Source organism: Melanotaenia boesemani, chromosome 15 (genome assembly GCF_017639745.1).
Source record: "Melanotaenia boesemani isolate fMelBoe1 chromosome 15, fMelBoe1.pri, whole genome shotgun sequence".
NCBI lineage: Eukaryota > Metazoa > Chordata > Actinopteri > Atheriniformes > Melanotaeniidae > Melanotaenia > Melanotaenia boesemani.
This window is the reverse complement of record NC_055696.1, coordinates 31,610,539-31,636,699: the sequence shown is the minus strand read 5'-3', so window position 1 is coordinate 31,636,699 and position 26,161 is coordinate 31,610,539. Positions and strand designations below refer to the sequence as shown.

The window sequence follows — 26,161 nt, the reverse complement described above, 5'->3', positions numbered from 1 at the left end:
AGCAGAGCTGTGATTTAGTCATTGAGGCAGATCAGAGTACTGGAACACGTTATGTAACTTGAAAAATGAAGAATCATAATCTGCTCTATATTACTAGTGATCATACAAAAAGCTAAATGATCCTACAAATACAATAATTTCATCCAGGTGCTTTACCCCACGAAAAAAAGGAAAATGATTTTTTTAAGATAAAAGAAAACATAAGAAACTAATAATAAACTAAAACCGAATCAAATCATATAAATAAAAAAAGCTGTTGAATGGACACCTTTTAGAATTAGTTACGTCAAGATAACCATTAATCCATTACTGCATACAGAGCAGTTTAATGTCCAGTTATTGAAGAGAGAACAGTTTTAGTCTATAATAGGTACTTCATTTGAAATACAGTAATGCTGCTGAGCCACGTATCCAACGCAGCAGCTGTCCTCCAAGGACAAGCAAAGCAGAATGAACACCTGGATGCAACATTTTCTGCATTTGATATGCACATCAATACAACTCGCCACTGATTTTACATACAGACAAAAAGAAATTTAGAGCTCTGAGACAGCTGACCTGTCTCACAAACATACTTTGGCAGCCAAAGAAATTTTAAGCCAAGTAGACAAATTTAAGTGACAATTAAAAACAGTATATGCAGGACAGTCTGTTTGTAGACAGAGAAAAAAGCAGCAGTCGCTACATGAAGACCTGTGACGTTTGAACACTGTCATGCCTCTTAATTGAATTACAATGACGGTGAAGCCATTCAAGCTTTAGGAGACCAAGACAAATTGTCTTGTTTGGAAGTTTTTACAGAGTATCCTGATGTCAGCCTGCGTGCTTTGCACACTGTGCACTGAACCTGACAGATCACAGCTGCAGTGTGAAACTGTGGATGCCTGTTTGAGCATCACTGCTGCTGCTGATGCCAGTAATGAAGCTGCAAACGAGAAATTATCTCAGCACTTTGTGTATCAGAAGAAAAAGTCTGATTCATTTTTGGTTGAATCATTCTCGCAAAAGAATTTGTATTTACACTCACTGGCCACTTTATTAGGTCCATCTTGCTAGTACCAGGTTGGACCCCTTTTGCATTCAGAATTGCCTCAATACTTCATGGCATGGGAGTTGGAAACATTCCTCAGAAATTTTGCTCCATATCAACATAGCAGCATCACACAGCTGCTGCGGGTTTGTTGGCTGCATCCATGATGAGACCTGGTGACTGTGGAGGCCATTGGAGTACAGATGGAAGGATGGATGGACGGATGGATGGATAGATGGATGGATGGATGGATGGACAGATGGATGGATGGATGGACGGACGGACAGATGGATGGATGGATGGATGGATGGATAGATGGATGGATGGATGGATGGACGGATAGATGGATGAATGGACGGACGGACAGATGGATGGATGGATGGACGGACGGACCGATGGATGGATGGATGGATGGATGGATGGATGGATGGATGGATGGACAGACGGACGGATGGATGGATGGACGGACGGACGGACGGACGTATGGATGGATGGACGTACGGACGGATGGATGGATGGATAGATGGACGGACAGATGGATGGACGGACGGATGGATGGATGGATGGACGTACGGACGGACGGACGGATGGATGGATACATATGACATTAAAGGGTTAAAACTACTGTGAGAGTAACAGCGACTACCAACAACTTTAAATAGACCTTCTTGGCTTCTTTGGCTCCGAATCCAACTATGTCATTAAAGAAAGCATTCGGGGAAAATCAGCATCCCTCACTCATCTATAAATTCAGTAGTGTTTCACATTCCAGGTCTAAAAAATAAAGCCCCTGAACAGTTCCTTCACACAAAGTAGTACGTGGTAAACTAAATGTTTTCGTTGCCGCTCACAAACTATAGCATCTCTATTTTGGGAAAGGAACACACACAAGGCACCCCCCACACATGGATGAGAACACACACTAAATTATGCCAAACTGACCTCCACTGTGGCCTCAGAGAAAGCAGGGGAAATACTGAAGACTATTTTCAGGCTCGGCATGTTACTAACAGAATTGCGCATTAAACTGTTGATGTACCCACATCAGTTCTGGGGGCTGATGGGAAAGAATTTGTAGGATTTTAATCCAAATACTGAAGCAGTTGTGGAAAAGCACAGTAATGTTCCAGCAGTCAATTTCATTTTTGTAAAAAAAGGAACAAATATTACGGTTCTTTATTTAGAAAAGTAAATTTTCTTTTTGTTTAGTTCTAGAAATGACATTTGTGGAAAGTTTTCTGTTTCTCGATGGCTATTGATCAGCAGCACAGAAATCAAGCGAATTTGGTACCTAATGTAAATTCAGTTCTTCTTTATTGATCTGAACAAGAAAAACAACAAAAAAAGGTAATTGCATAAAATCTCAGAAGAAAATCCATCCGTTGATTAACCGGTGATCTGTAAAACCAGAGCAGAGAATAACCCTGAACACACTGACCTGGTGAGCTGGGACCAAACACGGCTGTCGTCCAGATCTTCCAAAGAGCGAGTTTGCCACCATGTGGACAAAATTCAACATGAACTTCAAAGATCTGGTCCCGAAATAAAAGTGTTTGATTTATTTTGTCAGCTTGTTTTTTAAGCTTTCCGTGGTGATTTTGAGTGTTTCTTTTTAAGAACGGATTTGACTTTATTTAGCCACAAAAGCATCAGCAAATCAGTCACTTTTGGTTCAGTGCAGCTGAAAGTTATGCCACGTTTTAAAGTCAAGACTTTGGCTATACAAGACCCTTCAGACCGGACTGGTGGACTTGGGTCTGTGTTTAAACCATGGTGAAACATAAAAGAATCTTTTCTAAACAGTGGTGCTGTGAGCATCTTCAGGCTGCTGCAGATGTTAAGCTATTATCCAAACTGCAGCCTCTGCAACTGGAGAAAAATGGCGAGCAGTTGTTCCTTGCTGCATAGCAGAGCTGTAGCTGCAAGCATAAAGAGTCCATGTGGCGAAAGAGTTGACCGCCCACGGCGTTCCTTTCACCGGCTCCGTCTACTTCCTGCAGGTGAGTGTGGTCACATCTTGGAGGTAAATTAAGAGCCTTTTTTTCATCTTGTTAACTTTTAAAATAGAGAATATTTTTAATCACATAAATTCACAACTCAACAGGATTTTTTTTATTTAAAATACCCTCATTTCAGAAAAATGAAGAAATTATCTCATTTAGAAAAACTATGTTCTGATCTTGTTCATTTAGAGTCAGTTTTTCCTTTGTGAATGCAAAATGCATCTGTACTTTATAAATTTATCCTGAATGTCTGTTCCTGTTTGAGACACTCATCAAATGTCTGGAGAAATAAATTCATTAGTTATTAGCTGCTTCCACTTCTTACTTTGTTTTATAACAGTATTCTAAACTTATCTGGTGTTCGATTATAAAACTATTTTATTCAGGAAAGATTTTTGCTCATGGTTATTTTATTAAATGATGTTTTGTTGCACCTATTTTATGCACAGCACTGATTTTTATCTGTGAAAAGCACTTTATAAACTTTACTTACTAAACTTCAAACTTCAAAATGTGTGGAAAAAATTTAATTTCACCAATTTAAAATACTTTTTGATGGAATTAAGCATAAAGCCCTCATTCCTGACAGATGTAAATACAAAATTAAAAAATGAAAAACAAATAGATATTTGAGGAAAAATGTTTTCTATTTAAACATTTGAACGGACAGAAACAAAAATGTGAAAAGTCGTCGAGACGAGTCCTTGAGTTACATCACTGGAGGAGGTCGTGAAGGAGATCTGGTTCCACCTGATTCAACACTGCCGTCATTTTCTTTCAGCCTCTGACCGCTTCCCCTCCATTCTTACACACACACACACACACAACTACCACATCCTGTCTGACATCCACAGCTGACCAATCAGCTGGCTGCATTCAGTACCGTCCTCACCTTTAGATTTGAGCTAATTCAGTGTTTTTTTCCGTTAAAGAAAACAGATCCCGTTAAAACATTTCTCCACTTTATGCACATTTTTGCAGCATTTTTTAATGATAACTCATAGTGAAAGTAAACTTTTGATCACAAAACACCGAACACACCAACAATGACTGGACACAAGGCAATTTGTCTTTCATACAGGATGTTCTATACAGTATTCATCAGCCCTGTCTGTAAAAATGACATAAAAAAATCTCTTTAGACACAGTTGATGACATTCAGCACTATATAATTAACCAATTTTCTTGGAGAATAAATTGACAAATAAAAATGTTATTCTTATTTTGACATCACTTTCTAGTTTGACATCACTCTCCTGTGTGGTAAATATTGTGATCTCTGATACGGACTGCTTACAGAGCGCAAAGTATTTAATGGGGAAGCCAAGAAATTTTTCACCACTTAAAAACATAAATAAAGAAAACACTACATGAAGAGCTATTTTCCAACTAATTCTGAGCTTAACATAGTTATTTCCAGAGTGGCTTATGGAAATGTCAGGGAGAAAATGTTTCACATTAGGACTTAACTAAGAAAAAAAGGCAAACAGAATCAGTTCTGGCCAGGACATACAAGACAAACTCCAACAGAAGTCAGCATTCCTATAAAAAAAGAAATTTAAAAAGCAAATAAACTAGCTTGCATTAAATAAAAAAGAGTAACTGAAAGCATAGTATTGCCAGCGTAAACGAACAAGCTCCTGGTATGTTGACAGAAAGCTGCAAACCACCTGCATGTCAGGAGAGCGGACACCTTTGCTTTGTAGCTTACTGGATGTTAAAAAATGGTTGAATGTTGGAGCTAAATAAAAAAACGTCCATTCTCTGCCAGCTGACAGGATGCGTAGAAGATGTCGTCAACACTCCTTTCCATCATCATGTCGCCTCGCTTCACGGAAGGAGCTCTGGTTAGCCGGAGGAGCAAGCTGAGGATGAAGCCGGCCTCTGAACGGACTATCACTCCATTTCTTCACAGAAAACTTTATCTGAGGGGTTAGGCCATTATTATCCTCAACCCCAAGCACAAACATATTAAATCATTCATGTAGGAGCAGAAAAAAGAGGTCATGGGAGGAGACTGAGCCTTAGAATAAGTACATGCTTAACTTATTGCAGCTGTTCGATTCCTGTGATGGTCTTGCGGGATAATTCCTCCTTTCTGATACCGTTCTATGATTTTAACAAATGTTATAAAGTTATTTCCCCACAGTGATTTAAGTTTTCTCATTTTTATGTTCCCTTCGGCTGGATTCAAACTTTTGAAAACATAAATAAATATCTGACTTAAATTTGACCCCTTTCCCCTTCGCCCAACTCTTCCAGCGTTCCAGCCATGCCTGGAATGCTCCCTGAGAGTCCTGGTCTCATCATTTACAGCTAAAGATCAGGAATTCCAGCAGCTGTCTTCTCATTTTGAGGAAGAAGAAATTACAGGGAGCAAACTTTAGCAAGCAGACCGGGCGGGGAGATGTTGTTTGTGTGTTTTTAACTATAAATGAGTGTTTGTGGTCGTGCTGTGGCGCTGACGTGCACTTTTTGGTCCGCTGTTTGGTCTCTGGGTCAAAGCTGTACAACAAACTCTCAGCATCGGAAGATCTACGATCTGCTCTCCACACAATGAAGCTGCAAAATGTGCACCTGCAAGCGGTGACCGCTGGACTTCCAGGGGGCGCTGGCAACCGTTCGACGCTGCGCACACACTGCGAGGAGCCAAATTTAAAGCAGGTACAGGTTTGTGTTTTACAGCTGTGATCTAGGAAATGTTACTTGCACCCTTTATATAAATTACTATCTGCTTAGACATTTATCGTGACATAATTTAACCTTTATTCAGATGGCATTTTGTTTGGGCCTGTTAGTTATTTGTCTTCTTTAAAGAAAACAGGTTATGTAGGAACAGTTTAAAAAACAAGGAGGTTGAGGGAAAAAAAGCTGACTTACCTCTAATATTGACTACTTTTACACAACACCCAGCCCTAATGTACATGAATATGAACAACAGTCGTCCTTCCAGTGTAACACAAGCTAAGCCAGGCAGACATTCCTTTACGAGTGTAGGTGGATCACAGCTGAACCATTTTTCACCCTGGTGGGCACTTTAACTTAAGATCTACACATTTCAAAAGCTCTTTTTTGGTAGAGAAAATGAAATAAAACAGTGTCAGCTGGATAAAATACTATGATGAGCTGGTTCCAGGGTCCAAACATGACTGTTGTGCAGAAAGGACCAACGGAGAAGAGAGCAAGACAGGAGCTGAAGATCCATGAGGGTTGATGGTGTGTTAATGTGTTAAAGGGGCTGGTTATAGACTGTCAGTCCAAGTCCTGACTGAAGCCTCTGCAGTCCACCTCAGTCCAGCCTCAAGTATACTGGTACTGCTCCGAGAACTCTGTGTTCTCTGGGGCATACTGGTAATTAGCATCATACTGCTCTTCTCCAGTGCCGTACTGGTCATCCGTAGGTGCGTATTGGTCGTCATCGGGTGTGTATTGGTTGTCTTCAGCAGTGTACTGGTATTCTTCAGCCACGAACTGGTTGTTGCTCTCTTGTAATTGTTCTTCTGGTTGCTGGTTCTCTGCAATCTTCTGACTTGATTTCTTCACTCTAAAAAAGGCAAGTTTTAAAGCCATTTTCAGACATTTCTGTTTGTGGTGCTGGAAACATAAATTTATTTAAAATACAATAGCTTGCAAACATATTCCAGCATCTTGGTGTTTTTCATATATCTGTATTATTACCAATAATTTAAATTAATTTATTTCTCTTTTGTTAAGAACTTTACATAATATTATAAAATGGTACAGTGAAATAAAAAAAGAATGTTTAAGGGTGCATTCACAGCAGCCTTGTTGATTCAAATCCAAGTCAGTCTGCAGGAAGGTGGGCTTTGTTTGGGGTATTGTGAATGTGCAAACAAATTCTGATTAGAATCAAAAGCCTCGTTTCCACCAACGGGTTTGGGTTGGATCAGTTAGACTGGTACCTGAACGGGAACGTACCAAAAAAGGACGGTCAGGTCAGATATTAGTGTATTCTCCCCAGTTTCTGTGCATGGAAACGCAAACAAAAAGCAGCCCGACCTGCACCCGTTGGTGGAAACGGGGCTAAAGAAGTGGATTTAGTCCACCTACAAAAACAGGTCTTGGTCCACTTCAAGCGGACCCAATACAGGTAGTGGACTACAAAACATACTGCATTGTGGAATGTACAAATGTGGAAGAATTTGGGAAAAGTTTTCATTGAAATATGAAAAACCAAAAACCGCTAGAGTCTGATGAACTAAACATTTAGCTGTTATTTACTATAAAACCAAGCTGCTCTGCGTTAACCAGCAGATGAACAAGTTTTCTTCTTCCTTGTGTCTCGTCTTCTCCTTAAGTAATTGAGTAGTGCAGCACAGACACAATCTGGGTCTAGAAGAATGTTAGAACCCTCCAACTGAATCGAGTCCCCGTCGGACCGAGTCCAGCAGAGAATCCTGGTGTGAACGCACCCTAAGAAACACACTTAACATAGAAAAGTGACATATATTGTATCACTGATATATATATTTTGCTGTAAAGCCCCAAAATAAGATCTGGTGCCACTAATTACCGAAGATAAAACAAAGCAGGCATACAGCCACCGACTCAGCTGCTACAGCTAGCCTTTCACCTCGATCCAATCCACATCCCAAGAATGGGATTTTATTTTACAGACTGCTGCTGACCCTGAAAGACGGGCAAAATGTGTTCCCACAGTCAAACGAGATAACTGTAAACGAGCCCTTTGTCGGTGGTAAGTTTATCAAAAATGTTATTTCATATACTTTCCAAGTCTATTTATGCTGGGCTGCTCTAATTAAGTATGAATATACTGAATACTGGTTTAGTAAAGACAATGCATTACTAAAAGGCAGCAAACTTAACGTTACTGTGCTTGGGACCAAACACTTTATGTTGGGCTGTTGTTAACGGACATGTAATTGAGGCTAATTTGTCTTCTCTTAGATAAAAACAACGTGCTGTCCCCAGCCTATGTCCCGTCCATCTTTGTGTTTGTCTGCACTCCTGAGAAAAGAAGGCTAACAGAGGATCTGGAAAAGTTTGAAAGATGACAGCAAGCAAAAAAGAGAAGAGTACAAATTATATTAAAGATTTTTTAAATGGTCTTTTTCATTCATTTAATTCTTGAACAAACATTGTTCATCATACAAGAAATACAAAAAAGTTGTTCATGTGTAACTGGGAGGATGAGAAGTTTGGAGACTCTATTAAAAGGTTTATACATTAGTCACGCTTTATGTGAAGCAGCAAATGAACAAAACATTCTCAAGTTTCTCACAAGGTAAATGTGACCACGGTGAAACTGGTTGGATATTAATCCGATTCAGCCTCCACCATGGATCCCCATGGCGACGGCAGTTTTCAGTGTTAATAAAAAGTCCTTTGTGGTCTCAATATACAAAATAGCCATAAAATAGCAATGTTTTCTCACAGTAATTGTTAGTAATGCCAACTCCTAAATATATCACTGGGACCTGCCTAATTAACGTTATCTGCATCTGCTGTTTTCTTACTCAGCTGTGACATGAAGAGGAAATACTTTGGGGCACTTCCTACAGATAAAGGTCTGACACCCATCCTGCCATGAAATATTTATAAGCCTCTAATCTGACTTGTATGCCTTTAATTGCTGCTACAGCAACGCTATAGCGGTTTTATGGGTGATGTTAAAATTTCTTAGAATGTCTGAGTCAAAGCCCAGACCTCAATCCAGCTGAGAAACTGGGGCATGATTTAATGATTGCTGTACAGCCAGCTTGAACAAGCTGGAGCAGTTTTGCTTTGAAGAATGCACAAAAGTCATAGTAGCTGATGTAACACTGAAGCATTTACTTGACAATCAAAATCATTTATCTGGGAGTAATCGGGTTACTGCAATAACCTGATCTGACACAACTACATGCATTTCTGAAATACCAGAACAATACAGTGTTTCTCCACACAGAGCCAGAAATGCTGTGATGGAAGAAGCAGGAAAAAACCCCACAGGACAGAAAAAGTTCAGCTTTTTAAATGTCCTGATGAAACGTTTCATTCAGCGGAGTCGCTCTAAATATTCTTACAATTTAGATCTTAGATAACGTGTTGATAGACGCAGAAATTCCTAGAATGACTAGTTTCAGCTTGTTCAGCTGTGTGTTGCCATGACGACCGTGACGCTATCAACGTAACACCGGAGCAGGAGAAATCCTCCATCTGCTCCTCGCTGGAGCAGGAAGCTTCCATCTCCACCTGCCTGACAGAATTTAGAAAACTCTCATATTTTTGTCCGATTTTCAGCTGATTGACGTGTTTTCCGACACGTGCACTCTGTCCTCTGACAGAAACCTGTGTGCGCGCATGTGTCTGTGTGTGTGCTCTCACGGCCGTGGACACAGACAGCAGCTATGACGTGTCGTCATGGAAACCAGAAAAATAGCATCAGACTAAGTCTGAACCTTTTCATGTCGGATTTTTTTAAAAGTGCATACATGTGTGGTGACATCACTTCCTGTTGTGGAATGTGGTTGCGCCCGTGGTCTTAGCGTTAGTTGCTCATGTAAGCGGTAATATGCTGCAAAATACTTTACAGGTGAACGTAATCCACACTGGTGAATGAAAACATCTGAATGTGACTTCATCTCGCAGAAGAAGCCGATTTTGGAGGCGACACAGGAAGGCAGGTGTGTGTGTGTGTGTGCTAAGATCTCGCTGAGCCTCGGTAAATCACGCGAGAGAAACATGCAAAGGGGGTTGAGTACTTTTGTAAACCACTGTATATTAACATGAACATTACTAAACAACAACTGTGGCATTTGAGTCTGATTTTAAGGTAACTCATCTTCTCATGTGTGTACTCACTGGTTCTTATGCCTGGCGCCGCTGATATGAGATTGGTATTGTTCCACCGAGTTCAGCTCAATGTTGCAGATGGTGCAGGGGTAACCATTTTCTGTGGAAGCTGCAGAAGCAGAGAAAATTAGTTAGATGTGTGATGCTGTGTATTAAGATGTTAAATGAGTTGTTGCTGCCAAATGAAGTTTTTTTTATGTTTCAAACTTGTGAACCATATAAAAATGTGGAACTCCGTGTGCTGACCCGGTGCAGTGGAAGGGCCATATGTCTCCATCAGTTTAAGCTTGGTCATCCGTTTTTTATGTTTCTTGCCCACATAGTGCTGCTGGGCCATGAGCGGGTTGTTGAAAGGGGCCTTGCAGATGGAGCAGAAACGATCTGGATTGTTGTTGTTGTCCATCGCTGTGACGCCACTTGAAACATCTGCGGGTTTTTCCTTCGGCTTTGCTGTCTGAGAAGCTTCTGCTGAAATGAAGAAGATGGAAAACAATTATATCACTGTTACCGCAAGTTACAGAAAGCAGATTCCAAATTTAGGACGTAAGAAAAAAGGGAGTTTCGTGCAAAAAACTGTGTGTGGAGCTGACTGTTGTGAATGGCAAGAAAAAGAAAGCACGAACCTGGTGGCTGAGATTCAACCGTTTTCATCTTCAGTCTCTTGGCGTGAAATTTGCCCTGATAGTGAGACTCTGCCATTACTGGAGAAGAGAAGGTCATCTGGCATAAATTACATGCCTTCATCCGGTCTGTGTCTCCATTGTTGCAATCCTGCTGACAAAGACACAAAGCATAAAACATTTACGGCTCAGGAAGTATCTTGTTTCATTATTAACGGATCAACTATGTTACTGCTGGTATTTTGGGCTTGTGGAATTTTAACAATAAAAATTTCTTCTCATTGCAAAGGAATATACACTATAATTAAAGTTGCCATGAAATCAAACTAGATGTTTATTAGCTTTTGTATGCAGCCTGTGTCTTGTGATGCTCAGATATATAGCACTACCTGGCATGTTAGAAACAAAAAGGTTTGTGGTCTTCTCACTGATCTCTTTTTAAGGGATACACGATAACAGGAAACTATTGCGTCATTCCGATAAGTCCGATATCATTGCCCCGATAACATTTATATTTTTGTCAGCGCGGCAGTGCTCCACTTATACTACGAGACCTGAAGGGTCTGCAGAGAATGTTGTGTTCATCTGACGTTGGCGTAAAAAGAGAAAATCTTTCTGACTGGAAACATGTAAGAATAACACCTCATGTTAAAACACAAGTCGTTAAAACTCAGTCATATTTTTTTCATTTGTTATCCAACCAGAAAACTGAGTTTCTGACTTAAACCGACATCCAGTGTATTTTTCGACATGTTACAATGGAAGCATGAACTTGAAAAGGCTGGAAAGCATGGCTAGCAAACGTGGGAATGAAGAATTTCCATTACCCCGTGAATGCAGCGGAGAACATGGCATCGGTAGCGTGGGAATTCTTCAAAGTTTCCGAAGAAGACAGTTCGCTGGTTATTTGTAATAACGGTTTTAAACAAGTTCCACAAGGAGGGAAAAGTAGAACGAGCTTCATTACTACAAACCAGGCTGCTAAAGACGCAAAAAACTTAAAGCCAACCACAAAGAAGCCACAGGAACTGGAAGACATCCGTGAGGTGTTTGAGACATATCAAGAAATTTCCCAGACATGACCACGGGCTAACGCTACTGAAGATCTAATCATGGAAATGATGGCGCCTGACGACCAGCCATTTACCCTCGTTGATGACAGAAGCTTTTCTCGTCTGATTCATCACTTGGAGCCACGGTTTACGATGCCGAGCCGCCGCTACTTTGCTGATGTGTGCCTTCCATCCAAGTATGAAGCTATCGCCAAATGTATTCACACATTATATCAAATAGTTCTGTTTGATATCTTTAGAAACTGTTTGAGAGGCATGTTAAAAGTTTATCATAATAAGTGTGTACTTATTAGGATAAAGAACAAGAGGGTGGCGCAATTTAGCCCCGTTTCCACCGACGGGTGCAGGTCGGGACGCATTGTTTTGTGTTCCCACATGCAAAAACTGGGAACGGTACCCCAACATCCGACCCGTCCTGCTTTGTTGGGACCCTTCCTTTGGGGTACCAATCTAACTGACTCGACCCTCAACCACTGATTGGTTGAGAAAAAGAGTCACTTCATGTGTAACATGGCATAAAAACAAAGCAGGACAGCAGTGCAACATATTTTCTTTTTGTTGATTAAAACTCTGCTTAAAATGGCGCTACGAAGCACCACCAAGAACAAAGAACACAAATTGTTGGATGATTGTTTCCGAGTCATGTTTTGGTTCAATTTTAAGCATGGCGTCATGCTATCACGTAGCTGAGGCATCTGTTGCTATCCGGCTGATACTCCTCCTCTCAGGTAAGGTTACGGTTGGCTGTGGAAACGCGACAGTTTACAGACCATATCTGCACCCTAACCGTACTTTCCCGACCCGCACCCGCTGGTGGAAACGAGGCTTTTAACTGTTTGGGTTGATGACACTGACCCAACATCAATCTATCCATCAGCCACCAAGCTATCATGGATGGAGGGATGGAACAAAGTATCCGCAAAGATCTTAAAGTTCAGATTTCAGATTTCAGCAGAAATTCTCCGGCTGCTCCTCGCTGGGCCACGAGTGCATCCATCTTTACCTCCCTGTCAGAGATTTAAAAATCTGATATTTTTGTCTGATTTTCAGCTGGTTGACATTTTTCCTGACGCGTGTCCACTAACTGATGTGTGCTGACCTGTGTCTATACATGTGGCATCAGGGCGGAGCGACACAGAGCAGCTATGACGTGCCGTCATGTAAATCAGACAAACAACAGACTTGTTTAGTTTTTAATGAAAGAACCAACCGGCTCTAGAGGAAAGGGAACCTGAAATGACTTCTGCTGTAACTTGGTGCTGTACAGAAAAGAAGATCAAAATTAACGTGACCTTTTAGTGTAGGTGGTGGGTTTAATGGGAAACACTGGGAAGTTTTCTCAGTTTATTGCTCATCTATCAGGTTAGACAAAAAGTATGTTTCAGAGTATGTAATGTCAGCATATAAAAATATTCTTGAAACCATGTTAATCCTGGACATTAGAACTCTGCATGCTTTTTTTTTATTTAACTTGTTATTGTTTTATGCTTGATTAACCAAAAAGAAACAGAAAGTGCTATCCATACATCCTTACATGTTCGCCATCCAGTCATAAGTGTACATTCTGAATTATAAAAAAAAGTAATTGAGTAGAAATTAAAGTTAAGTTTGAAACCCCAGCAGAACACACACCAGGCCGCATGTCTCTACAAGGAAGCTGTTCAAACACCTCTTAAAACTTTTATCCTCATCTCTGATTCTCGCAACATTTGTTCATGTGAGAGCATTTCTAGCACAGAACTCCACATGATTAATGCTCACACAGACGGAGTACAGCTGAATCATCAAAAAGACTTTTAACCTTGTTGGAAAATGCCATGGATTCAGGAAAGGTGGCAGGAGAAATTTGGAATGTGCTGGATAAATATGTCTTCATTTTTATATGAATAAATCACAGTTTTCGTGCATACGGACGAACATAATTGAGCATCCTTTGAAGGCCAAAAGGAATTGTGGGACAGAATGATCCCTGTTCTTTCATAAAGGATGATCCAATGATCATATTCTAAAAGAGATCTTACAGGAAGCGTTGGAGCTCCTTTCCCTAGTATTTGGAGAATTCAAACATGTCTTGTGACAGGTGCTCAGACACTTTGGTTATTTTACTCAGTTATGAAGCTTCCTGAGCAAAATGAACTATTCGCCCAACGTGTCTGCACTCACTGCTAACAAATAATGTTGCTTTTATCTGCTAGTTATTTTGTGTTGCAACGAACAACTTCATTCAAGTTAAATCTGAATTGTCAGAGGTAAACTGAATATTTCTGACTATTTCACTCACTGACATTGATGGAGAGAGAGAGTGATGTGGCTGCAGATGTATTGGCAGAAATGGACAGTATTAATATTGAATTGATTCAAATTGATTCAAAATCATTTTCTTAGAGCTGACAGCTCTCCTTGACGTGTACTTTTTATTTATTTATTTGAATTATTTGACAGGGACATTGCATTTGTACACAGTCACAGCAGTTTGTAGCTGAGGCCATTCAAAGCGAGTTTGTAGCCAGAGCTCATTTTTAACTGCCATCTCTGGTTGGGCCTTTTTACACTACATTAAAATACAATGATATATTACAAAACCTAATAAAACTTACCTATACACACAATACGAAGTCTGCCTACAGTTTTGGTTTGTTTTTAGCCAAGATGAAGGTTTTAAACTCAAGATATGGTCTTGAGTTCAGTCGGTAATGAATTCAGTGGCGTTCTACTTGTGTAAGAGAAGCAGACGGACCAAACGAAGCTCTGCAGTGTGGACGCTTACAGTTCTGGCTTTTGGAACCTCTGCTGACTCTACTGCTATTCTGTCTCTGAACAAATGAACTAAGTGGCTTTGGTGCTAAATGACTGACACATTTGAATATTAATTTGAGAAAGCACAAGTCACCAAAACTTGCAAGCTTAGTAATTTATACTTTAAGAACGCTCCCGTGGTGGTAGTGGATTGGCTTTTTGTCCGTACATGTAATAGCTTGATTGTACAATGACCCAATGCACTTTGTGGCTGAGGGAGGGGCGTGGCCCTATGCCGTCATGAAGTCTGATATATGTGAAAATATCATAGCAAGCATGTATAGGAGGGGCGACCTGGTCTGGGATATAGTGCCTGATTAGTTTATAACTATTTATATTGCTTTGTATTGTTTCTGAGATTTGCTTAATGTGTTTATCAAGTTTTTGTTTGGGGTTAAGAACCAACCCAATATATGTAAATTCTGTTAGACTGTTTTTATTTTGCAGATGTATTTGAGACGTTCTACGTTTGGTTTTCTAATGGAAAAACACACTGATATCGTCTTTGTTAGATTTTGAACGAGCCACTCACCCACCTCAGCCATACGGGAGGACAACGCGTCCAACGCGTCCAACGCCTGCTTGGCGGGTGCATAAAAAACTGCATCGTCCATGTAAAGTTGCCAACAGCAGACGATGCAGTCTGCCAGCTGCCAACTGAAAACAGTTTCCTCTGAACAAATCTGTTTATCCTAACTGTTTTCTTCATATATGCGTTGCCAAAAATATATAGATGAAGTGATTTAGGTAGGCGGTTATAAAACGTTAAGAATTTAGCTTTAAAAATATTAAATTTTGCCAAAATGTTTAAAACACCCGGAGATGGCCAACCACTCAATCTGCTCTACTGTAGATCAAATACATTTGGAAGAAAAGATGATTTAAATTGAATGTTAAGCAGGTGAACAATAACAAAGCATTGTTATACTGGACTCGACACACGGGAGGCGACCAACGACAGCGACGGCAGCAGTGCCGTGCATCGCGCTCTCAGATCGATTTCCCCAAGAAATTTGATTGGTTATGATATTCCATAGGAAATGATGGAGAAGGAGCGCCGTCGCCTCCCGTGTGTCGAGCCCATAAGTCTGGTGTTTTAAAAATAAAATCGTTTTAAAAGAATCTTCTACCTGGATGAATGAATCTCCACAGACACTTAAATCTTTTTTTCCTAACAATGTTTCCGTCATGTTTGTTTTCAAAGATACGTTTCAGTTTCACTCACAGTCTCACTTGACTTTAGCTTCTTGACGGTCACTTCTTTCTCGTTTTGCTGGGAAAAGTAACGCCGCACCTTGTTGGCATGTTTCTTGCTCTGAAAGGAAAAACAAACACAGTGAACAATCCCAAAGCTTTTGGATAAAGTTGATGAAAACTTTATTTCTTATAGAATCCTGATCTTCACTGTGACAAAAACATACTTCTGATAAAATCTCGTTTTGACTATTTAGAATATGTCAGACTTACATATTCAATGAAACCCAAATAATGTGTCACTTATCCATTAATTATTGGAGCAGGGCTCCAGGTTGACGCTGTGCATCGGTTGCTCTGGTGTACCGGGTGTAACTTTTTCATTTAGGTGTACCAAATGAAAATACACAGCAGCCTCTTGTACGGGGAGTCGGACATGATTAATTTATTTTGAACGGATCTTCTCCAGGACATTCTCCAGGTGCAGCTCAAACACAGATGGAGGCTGCTGCATATTTTCTCTCTAACGCTTCAACAGAAACGGATGCAGCTTTTTCAGTTGTCCTACAGCTGTGTTGCGTTGGATTTCTGTTTTTTCCCTCTTAGCCAACGCTGAACTTCGGTGCAGAGGTTATACACATGCAACTTTTATCCAGCTTTTCTTCTTCATTTTGTTCAGGCATGATGAACAACTCTTCAGTTAGTGAGAATAATAGATAACAACCACATATAAACAAATTCCACCATATTTCACATTGAACCACCCCTTCTACTGGCTTTTTATCACTGTGTCTTGCTTTCTGAGTTCTGGTAAGGAGGGAATGAACACACTACGCAGACACACACTCACAGATGTTAAAAGTCTTTCACCAAGAAAAAAGACTTACACCTAAGAAATTTTTGTTCACCCTGTAGATGTTCTTAACACAAAGAAAAGACTCACTGCTTCACTCCTTTTTCCCTAATCACTAATAATGAAAGTGTGTGTTGTTTTTAACTGAATAAACAACTGAGGCATGTCAGTGGGTCACGCCAACCTAAAAATGCCCAATATAATTTGATGCAGCATAATTGTGGCGTAACCGCCAAAAGTCAACGACAATATCTGCACTTAAATCTGAAAACTTCCATTTCAATTAGACTTTATTAAGATTGCAGCAATTTGCATATAAAGACTAAATAACTTAATGTCAGGGTTTTTTACAAGAGAAGAAAAGTCATTTTTTAAAAAAGATGAAGATCAATTTGTTTTGTAAAGCTTTCAGTAAACAATAAAACATGAGAACAAAAGAAATAAACAAATCTGGCTTTCATGCACCGTTTAGTTGGCTAAATAAAAAAATGTGCATCAGGGCCACATTTAATCAGGAGCGTGGCCAGAAATCTCCCCTCTCTGCTGAGCAAAAGCTGGTTAAACATCTGTTCTGTTCTCATGAGCTATATTTAATTTGCAATTTCACAGAGCTGAAATTACAGCCGAGTTGTTTTATTTATATATTTTTCAGCAGACAATTTTGACATGATTTGTTCCTGATTCAGTCCCTACTGGAACCTAACCCCCATGCAGCCTAACGTGGGCATGCTTTTAGTTTTCAGATAATAAAACCATAAATATGATGCAGAGTGATTTATATAATCACACCTTTAGGCAGATAATTAAGCCTGTAAGTTAAGTCCCCTGACGGTAAAACAGCAGCAGGAAACTGGGCGCACTGACCTGATAATGAGTCAACTTCTGAGTTTCAGAAATGAGGACAGCACTGCAGACTTTACACTGGGAGTCAGAAAACAGGTCGCCATGCTCCTTTATCATCTTATTAACTGCAGGGGGGGAGAAAATAAGAGAAGATTTCAAATTAGGTTACATCTTTTGGGGAAAAGCAATCATACAACAATGTAAAGAACTATCAACTACAAGATACTCTTCATTTATAAAAAAGACACAAAACATTTTGGTCATGTGCAGATTTATTGCTCATGAAATTTGTTTCCATTTACGGAGCTCAGGGAACAGCTTTGGCTTTCATCAGCAGCAAATCCTGCTTCACAGACACCAGGAGCTACTCGCACGCCTGTGCAGACGTCAGCGACCAGGTCTCGCCAAGATGCAGAAGCATATTTTAAACCCATCTCTGAGTAATAATAGCTGGCTCAAACAATCTGAGATCATTTATTCACGTTGGTTTATAAAGGCAAATAGTTGTTTTGTTATATAAAAAACTTAGTCTGAGAATTCAGCTTGGATCAGACAGTGTGCAAGAGACACTTAAGTTCTTGTTTGTAAATTTTATAACAATTTCAGTTAAAAAAAAAAAATTCTTGGAGCAAATGATCATTTTCAAAAGAGCATTTTGAGCCACTAACACTGATCTAAACACAGAAACAGGCATCCAACTCGAGGGATGGACTGCTGCTGAATCTACACGTAATAGTCAAGTACCCGTCACAAAACACATCTTTGGTATTAAAAAAAACAAAGATAGCACAGTTTTATAAACATAAAACTGGATTTTCGCACCAACAAAGTGATCCTCAAATAACTATTTGCCACACACATAAAATATTTCAGCATGGTGTTTCCTTACAAGAAATTGGAAACTGGACAAGTGGAGGAAAAAAGAAAGAAGCAGGCCTTAAAAAACTATCTACATCAACTGAGAAGTAACTAAAAGTGATGTCCTTGAGAAATGAGGAAGAAAAATCCAGCAAAGTCCTGACACGGGATCTGAGAGATGCCTTTATCTAATCCAGTTCTCTCCATTTTACCTTCCTTATGAAATCAAAAAGAAAGCTTTTTTAAGAGGCTTCAGGCTGTGTTGAAGAATAAATGTGAGCAAAGCAAATATTGATTCAAGCTTGTAATTGCAGAAACCTAAATGCTATATTTCCATTTACAGTGCCTTGCAAAGGTATTCAGAACGGTGGAGTTTTCCCTTCTGATTTTTTTGTTTGTTTATTAACACAAAAAATAAATTCAAGTATGCAAATAAAATAACACCAATGTTCAGTTCATCTGCAGACAAAACAAAAGCTCAGGGGATTTCTCCTTAAATCACTATACTCACCAACAGGTGAGTGATGATCCAGCCCAGGTTTAATAATTCCTTTCCAGAAGGGTGAGATATAAGTCGAATGCACGCTGATAAGTGTGGGTTGATGACAGACAGGTGAACGTAACATGAGGATTTAACTTCCTCAGTGACAGAAGTAGCTGAATGAAAAGAACCCTGCTGTTTGAGCTGGTGTCGAGTGTCTCGCTGTCTGTCTGCAGACTGTCCATAAGCAGGAGGAAGAACGGCGGTAATACAGACGCAGTTCAGAAGAGCATGCAAACCAGGAGAGCAAATCCGTGAATGCAGCATGGAAATGGGTGTGGATAGAGGTGTTAACGAAGGTTTGTAAAATAACAAGCAGGCTTTTTTTGTGGTTGCTGCAACACAAACGTACAATACAAATCAAGATTGGGACGTAAAAAAGTGCTTACAAGGAGCTCAAGTAAATCCATCATTGCATGATAGAAATAACAGGGTACCAAAACAAACCATCCACCAAAGCTCACAGAACAGCCAGAGTACATTAATGAGCATGGCAACAAAGAGACCAAAGGTAAACATGAAGCAGCTGGAAAGCTCCACAGCAAAGACCGCTGTATGTGTCCATGGGACCACTATACAATACACAGAAATGGGCTTTATAATATATTACGCAGGAAAAAAGCCACTGTTAAAAAAAACATAAAGCTCTTTCAGAGTTTATCAAAGGGCACATGGGAGACTTCCCAAACACAGGGAAAAAAAATCATTGTTCATATGGGGCTAAATCTGAACTTATCTGGCACAAACCCTACAAACCCTACACCTCATACCACCGCAAGAAAATCATTCCCAGAGTGAAGAGTGGTGGTAGCAGCATCATGCTGTGCACATGTTTTTAATTAGCAGGGACTCGGGAACAAATTCTTGAGGAAAACCTCTTTGTCTTACAGATATTTGAGACTACCAGGAAAGTCCAGGGAACTTTGTTTAATTGGGCGAGGAATTCAGAAAATGTTTGCACCTCTTTTAGTTTGCATTCACACTGCACTTTCCTCCAGCTGACAAAACCACTTCGACCAGGTCACGCAGTTACAACAGCTGCTTGCTGGGTGGAGGTGTTCTCTTTGCTTTCACACTGTCAGTGCAACGTACCACAGTTCACTTGCAAGTGGACCGCAACCTCCCCTGTTCAAGCCAACCAGTCCAGTTCGTTTGGACCAAACAGACCGGACTATCTGTGCATGCGGACCAGGGTTTGCTTCAAGCAGTGTGAATGTGCCCTAAAGGCCCATTCATGCTCGCTTACATGCGTAAATAGCAACGGCCGTTTCAACCTTATGCTTTCATGTGTCTTTTGCGTTGTTAAGTCAATTCTTCCACTAGAGGGCAGCGCTGAGTTCAGAGTTCACTATTGTGAGCTGACGTCAGTTTCAGACATCGTATGGTGGCGATAATGCACCGCTATAAAGTTATTTCCAACAGCCCAACACACCCTAAACACTCGGAATAATGTTAATTTCATTAACGAAAACTAAACAAATATATTTTCATCAACACACATTTTTCACCTGACGGAAACTAGACTAGATGAGACTAAAACCCCCATTAATAAACAATAACTGGGACTAATAAAGACAAGACAAAATGTAGTTCACTAAATAAAAACTGGGCTAAAATCTATGGAAGTTTTAGTTCACGAATAAGGACAAGACGAAAATTATATTGTATGAAATAATTTTGTCAAATCCTCTCTGCTCCTCCGACACACACACACAGTGACACGCCCCCTCAGTGTTGCCAACTTAGCGACCCTGTCGCATATTCAGCGAGTATTCAGACCCCTCTAGCGACAGCGACCAATCTGGCGACTTTTTCTGGTTGTATTGGAGACTTTTGGAGACTAACGTGAATGAACATAGTTTACTCTTTTCAATGTGGAGTCAGACCCCTCCCCCGTCCAAAAGCACCCCTACGAGGCTTGGTCCTCACGCAGCAGCACAGCTCTCAGCTGCAGTCAGAGCAGGAGATGATCGCCTGTTTTATAACCAGGCTGAAAATGAAACGCGCAAAGCTGCTGCTGGCTGATCCCGCGCTGGCTAACAGTCAGATAGTAATGTCTATTAACGAAGAGTGTGGAGGAAAACATTTCAATTTTTAAAAAATTTAGCAAACTCCTAATTGTAAAAAAGCTACTAAGCCTAATAAAACTGATCTTAAAAACAAACATATTAACCGAAGAACTTATTTTTATTATTATTATTTTTGTGTGTGTGATCATTTTTGGGTTGTGTTTTCAATCATTTTTACCTTTCCCCGACATTCCTCTCCACGGCAGCTTCCATTACATTAAATGTACCAGGTTTATTATGCAAATTAGGCGATGGCGTCATTTTGCGACTTCTAGCGGCTTTTACTGCAGCCAATAACTACTTTTCTTACTGAGGAGTTGGCAACAGCTCTCCCCCTTTTAAACCTGCAGCGGGCAGGTGCACAAACACAGACAGGAGGTGGATTCACCGCGAAAGGTTTTAAAGCAAAACATTAATGGCCATGCTCTGCATGGAGCCCAAGAGAAAGAGAAGACGTGATATGTGGACCCATTTTCACTACACTGAAGAGGAGAAAAAAACATCTTATGCTTGATTTTAGTCAAAGGGAAGGAATGTGGATCTGGAAATGTAGCTGGAAAAACACAAACATGAAGCGACACGTCGCCGTTCACCACAAAGACATCGTGGTAAGTTAACAAAAAGTTTGGTGGTGAATTATGTTTTCAGTTGGATTGCAAGTTTAATTAAAGCAGACAGAAGTATGAGCTAATCTAGGAGCTGCAAGCGAACTATAGCGAACACAAAACATCTGGGCAGCTACACATGAATACAAACTAAAAACTAAAACGTACTAAAACAAATCATCTAGTTAAAATAAAATAATACGCCACACTTAATTCAAAACAACTTTATCCTACATTTTCATACATGAAATAGTCTAAGTGTGGTATAAAAGTAAGTAAATTTGTGTTTTGAATGTTTGGGGTCACCAGAGTTTTTATCAAAATGGGGTTCCAAGCTAAAACAGGTTGGGAACCACGGCTCTACGAGTTTGTATCCCAGTGTATTTATTTGGTGACATAAAATGTTCTGTTTGTCTTCACGTTTCCATCACAAGGACATTTAATTTGAATTGGCATCAATATTAATATAAAAAAATGCATGTAAACATAAAAATGCCTGCAAATATTTCTGCATAAAATAGGATAGTTATGGTTTAAGTATGAGTTTTAAATGGATTGTTAAACTTCATTTAACAATGTTCTAATAACTACTAACAATGTTCTACTAACTACTAACAGTGTTCTAACTACTAACAATGTTCTACTAACTACTAACAACGTTCTACTAACTTCTACTAACTACTAACAATGTTCTACTAACTACTAACAATGTTCTACTAACTACTAACAACGTTCTACTAACTTCTACTAACTACTAACAACGTTCTACTAACTACTAACAACGTTCTACTAACTACTAACAACGTTCTACTAACTACTAACAATGTTCTACTAACTACTAACAATGTTCTACTAACTTCTACTAACTACTAACAACGTTCTACTAACTTCTAACTACTAACAACGTTCTACTAACAACGTTCTACTAACTACTAACAATGTTCTACTAACTACTAACAACGTTCTACTAACTTCTACTAACTACTAACAACGTTCTACTAACTACTAACAACGTTCTACTAACTACTAACAATGTTCTACTAACTACTAACAATGTTTTACTAACAGTGTTCTACTAACTACTAACAATGTAATATATTATCTGCTGGTAAAAAAGTAAAAGGGTAAAATGATTTTACAAACTAGAGTAAAATGTCAGTTTTTGATGACTAAAACTAGACTAATAAAATGATGTTTTCTTGGACTAAAATAAAGACTAAAATGCTCGACTTATAGTCGACTAAAACTTGACTAAATAAAAACGGGATGAGATTGACTAAATGTGATAAAAACTAATAAGTGAAATTGAAACTGGACTAAAACAAACTAAATTTAAAAATGGCTGATAAAATTAACACTAACGGGTTACAGTCTTTATTGAAAAGCTTGTACAATTTCTATACTTAGTTTCCTCATTCTTCTTTTGCTTTTTTGTTCCCTTCCTGATTCTTCTTCTCTGGTTTGTTTCTTTCGCTGGTCACATATCAGCTCTGCTCAGCACTGCCCCTGCAATTTCCGGTGGTACTGCTTCATCTTCTGTGTCAAGCAACGGACTGAAAACTGAAAACTGACCAAATTATGCGCGTAACTGATGCAGGAGACGGACTAAACGGTCCATCTGCCTGCGTATCGGTCTTCTGCATCCAGCATAATTGTGTCTTAAGCCAGCAGGATGTTTAAATGTGTTAGATGGTTGATTCAAAGCCCAGACCTCAATGCAACTGAAAACCTGTGGCATAACTTTAAAATTACTGCGCAAAGCAGAACCCATCCAATATGAAGGAGATGTAGCACTTTACACTTTAAAGAATGGGAAAAAAAATCCCATTGGCCAAGCCGAAGGAGACTTACCCTGAAAGCCCTGCAGTTGTAACGGCTGCAAAAGGTGGTTCTACAACGTATGTACTTGCTCTTTGATGCATGCTCAGCTTTTCTGTTTTGTTGCATCATTTCTTTTTTTTTCCTCCAAATTCTTTAAGGATGTCGGCATGTTGTACAGATAAAATGACACACTGCTACCACAGATCAATACTATTTCCAGGATGTAAAGCAAAATCATAGGAAAAATCTCAGGGGGACGTTGTCGACAGTTGTTGACAATAAAAATAGTCGACAACGAATTTAGCCGTCGACTATTGTCTGCAAAAAAAATAAATAAATAAAAACTACAGAGTGAGACATCGTCTTCTAATCCTATCTCTGCTGAAAGTTGCACAATGCACATGCACAAAGAGGGTAAAAAAAACTACAGAAGTGAGACATCGTCTTCTTTTTTTTAATCTCTGCTGTCAGTTGCACATGTGCAATAAGGTCCGGGGGAAAAATACGGCAGCGGACTAGGGAGCAAAACAGCGGCAGAGGACGTCATAAGTCTGGGATAACTTCACGTTAAACAAAATAAATTAAATACATGTGAGATTTGTAAAGCGGACCTTGTGTACCACGTAAGTACGTCTGCATGCTCGAACATTTAAAGTCGAGGAACGTCGGGCTTACTTAACAACCTCATGCAAGATTTCAAAGCTGAAAGTGAAATAAGATCCATTTATAATAATCATGAGATACATAATCCGATTGGTCGACCAGTCGTTTCAATAGTCGGTGACTAATCGACCACCAGAACCGTCATTAGCTGCAGCCCTAGTTTACATATTTCAATAGCTCAATGCACCCATATCACATTTTTCTGGTAATATATAAATAAAAGGAGGGGTTGTTAGAGACATTTGCACAGTACTGTAAATATTTTAGCTTAAAATTTGTTAATCTGGCCGATGGGGAAACTACAAGGTAGCTAGATATTTACAAAGAATAGTTAGAATGGAGCATAGGGCTGATGGTTACACCGTCCTACTGCTAAGTAACCTATAAAACCATTACAAAGTATAAAAAGGGTGTAATAGCTTACGAGGGGAAAAACAACATAGAATAACAAGAATTCAAAGTAATATTTACTCCATTATTTCTCCCAAAGCAGAGTAAGTAACTCTGCTCAGTAGTAATCAGATTACAGCATAAGGCTGCTGGTCAAATGAGATTATATTAGAAAAACATGCAATTAGATATTAATACCACTTTCAGGTTTCAAGAGCAGGCATTTATAACAGCATTTCTCTTTTCTTCTTTTGTTTACCAGTTCCTTGTGCTGAAGATTTTGGTTCATGGTGGTTTTACACGTAGAGTTTTTACACTTTTCCTAATGACATCTTTACAAAGAAAAGGTACTTGCCAAAATAAAAGTTTTAGGGCTACAACACTTCAACTATTAAGTGCAATATTTAACTGATTCATACTGAAACGGACTAAATGGTCAGATGTATTTTTACCGCTGTTAACTGGATAACATGGCAGGACATAAAATGATAACAAGACATGGCTTATTAATTTAGAATCAACGGTACTATAAGGTCCGTATTGCAGAACTTGATGAACTGCTCCATGATCATTCAGCAAAACTTGTCCAAACAAATAAAGCTGTGAGCACTGGTAGAACTACTCTGGTAGTGTGTCTGGGTTGAAATTTCAAGGTAGCTCGTACAAAGTTAAACTGCGACAGTGTCCATTCAGAAGATCAAGCCTGCTGTAACATATCCATCTCGTTAAGGTGCACGCGTACGCACACTACACGCAGAATGCAGAAAAGCACCACTGACCAATAACCTAAAAGAAGCTTGTCAATGGTCTGTGATCTTAGGCAGCTCCCCTCTGACCTCAGAAACGCAAAGCAGAAAACTCGATCCCTAATCAGTCTGAGGAAACATGGGATGCAGACATGCTCTCGTCGACCTTGGAGATGAAACTGCTACGGCTAGTTTAGCTTAGCACATTTTAGCAAAACGCTGCGCTCATCCGGAGCCGCCGGCTAAGCTTAGCTAAGGAGAAGGCTAAAAACAACCATGGCTTTGAAGGCTATAATCGCAAACACTACAATTGGATGCACTAACGCTGTTCTGCATTAACAGTAACATGAAATAAGTAAAGCTACAGGTCATACCCTCCGCCAACCCCGAAGGTAGGTAAGGAAAATCGTCAGTCTGCATCTTCTCCGCCATGATTTCAGTACTAAACCAACGAGTTTCAACAACGCATGCGCAACAAATGAGCACTTGGGGAGACTTGTGTGGAGAGCAGAAGCCGACCAGGCGTTCAACAGCCTCAAAACGCATGCGCGCGGTGACGTTTTCAAATCACCAGAAAGACAAAAACAGTTTGTTTTTTTTGTTTGTTTTTTGTTTTTTTTTTCCTGAAAAGCAGTGTCTGTTTTCTAGAATCACTGCCAACCTCTTAAGATTTACGTATCGAGAAAAAGTTCTGGTATGTATAGGCTACGCCTGACCAGTTCGAACAGGGTCGCTTGGTCCAGAGCCTTCGATATACTCAGAGTTGCGACAAAACCTTTGACTTCGTTGTAAGAGCGGCCACGTGGGTCATGGACCCTCCAACAGTTCCAAACAAACCCTGCGCTGCTGGACTCTACTGCGGAACAGACAGCAGTGATGGGATTACTGAGGATGGATACTAAATAAACATATTAATGCTGCACATACACGTTTTTATTTGTTTTTATTCTCTCTGTATTATTGTTATTTTGTGTTTTGTTTTATTGTTAAGCACTTTGCGTTTTTTATCTTGAAATGTGCTATATAAATAAACATTTACTTACTTACGTTTGTCACTGAATGCATTCTTAAGTTAATGTTGATTTAAGTGATGATCAAGTCATGTTTGACAATAGACTAAATAAGTGTAACCAGCACAATAATTTTATACATTTTTGGAGGGAAATATTCATCTCAACCAACAAGCTAGCATTTATTAAAGATCAGACATTAGCCTCTATATTTCTTACTGCTAACCGTC

At 39.6% G+C, this 26,161-nt stretch overlaps 1 protein-coding gene across 4 annotated transcripts; it reads right to left on the bottom strand.

The window, feature by feature from the left end:
- Window positions 1-4,001: 4,001 nt before the first annotated feature.
- znf346 (zinc finger protein 346) lies at window positions 4,002-25,377 on the bottom strand. Of its 4 annotated transcripts, none has more exons than XM_042008431.1 (7): window positions 25,296-25,377; window positions 17,250-17,353; window positions 15,564-15,653; window positions 10,473-10,623; window positions 10,096-10,317; window positions 9,859-9,958; window positions 4,002-6,577 (listed from the first exon to the last, which is right to left on the bottom strand). In XM_042008431.1, the coding sequence occupies exons 1-7, from the start codon at window positions 25,351-25,353 to the stop codon at window positions 6,334-6,336; spliced, it is 969 nt and encodes a 322-aa protein (XP_041864365.1). In that variant the 5' UTR covers window positions 25,354-25,377; the 3' UTR covers window positions 4,002-6,333. The 4 variants fall into 4 exon arrangements, with proteins under 4 accessions (XP_041864365.1, XP_041864364.1, XP_041864361.1 ...); XM_042008430.1 differs by lacking the exon at window positions 25,296-25,377 and adding an exon at window positions 18,598-19,357 and having other exon boundaries at window positions 10,096-10,314; XM_042008427.1 differs by lacking the exon at window positions 25,296-25,377 and adding an exon at window positions 18,598-19,356.
- Window positions 25,378-26,161: the final 784 nt, after the last annotated feature.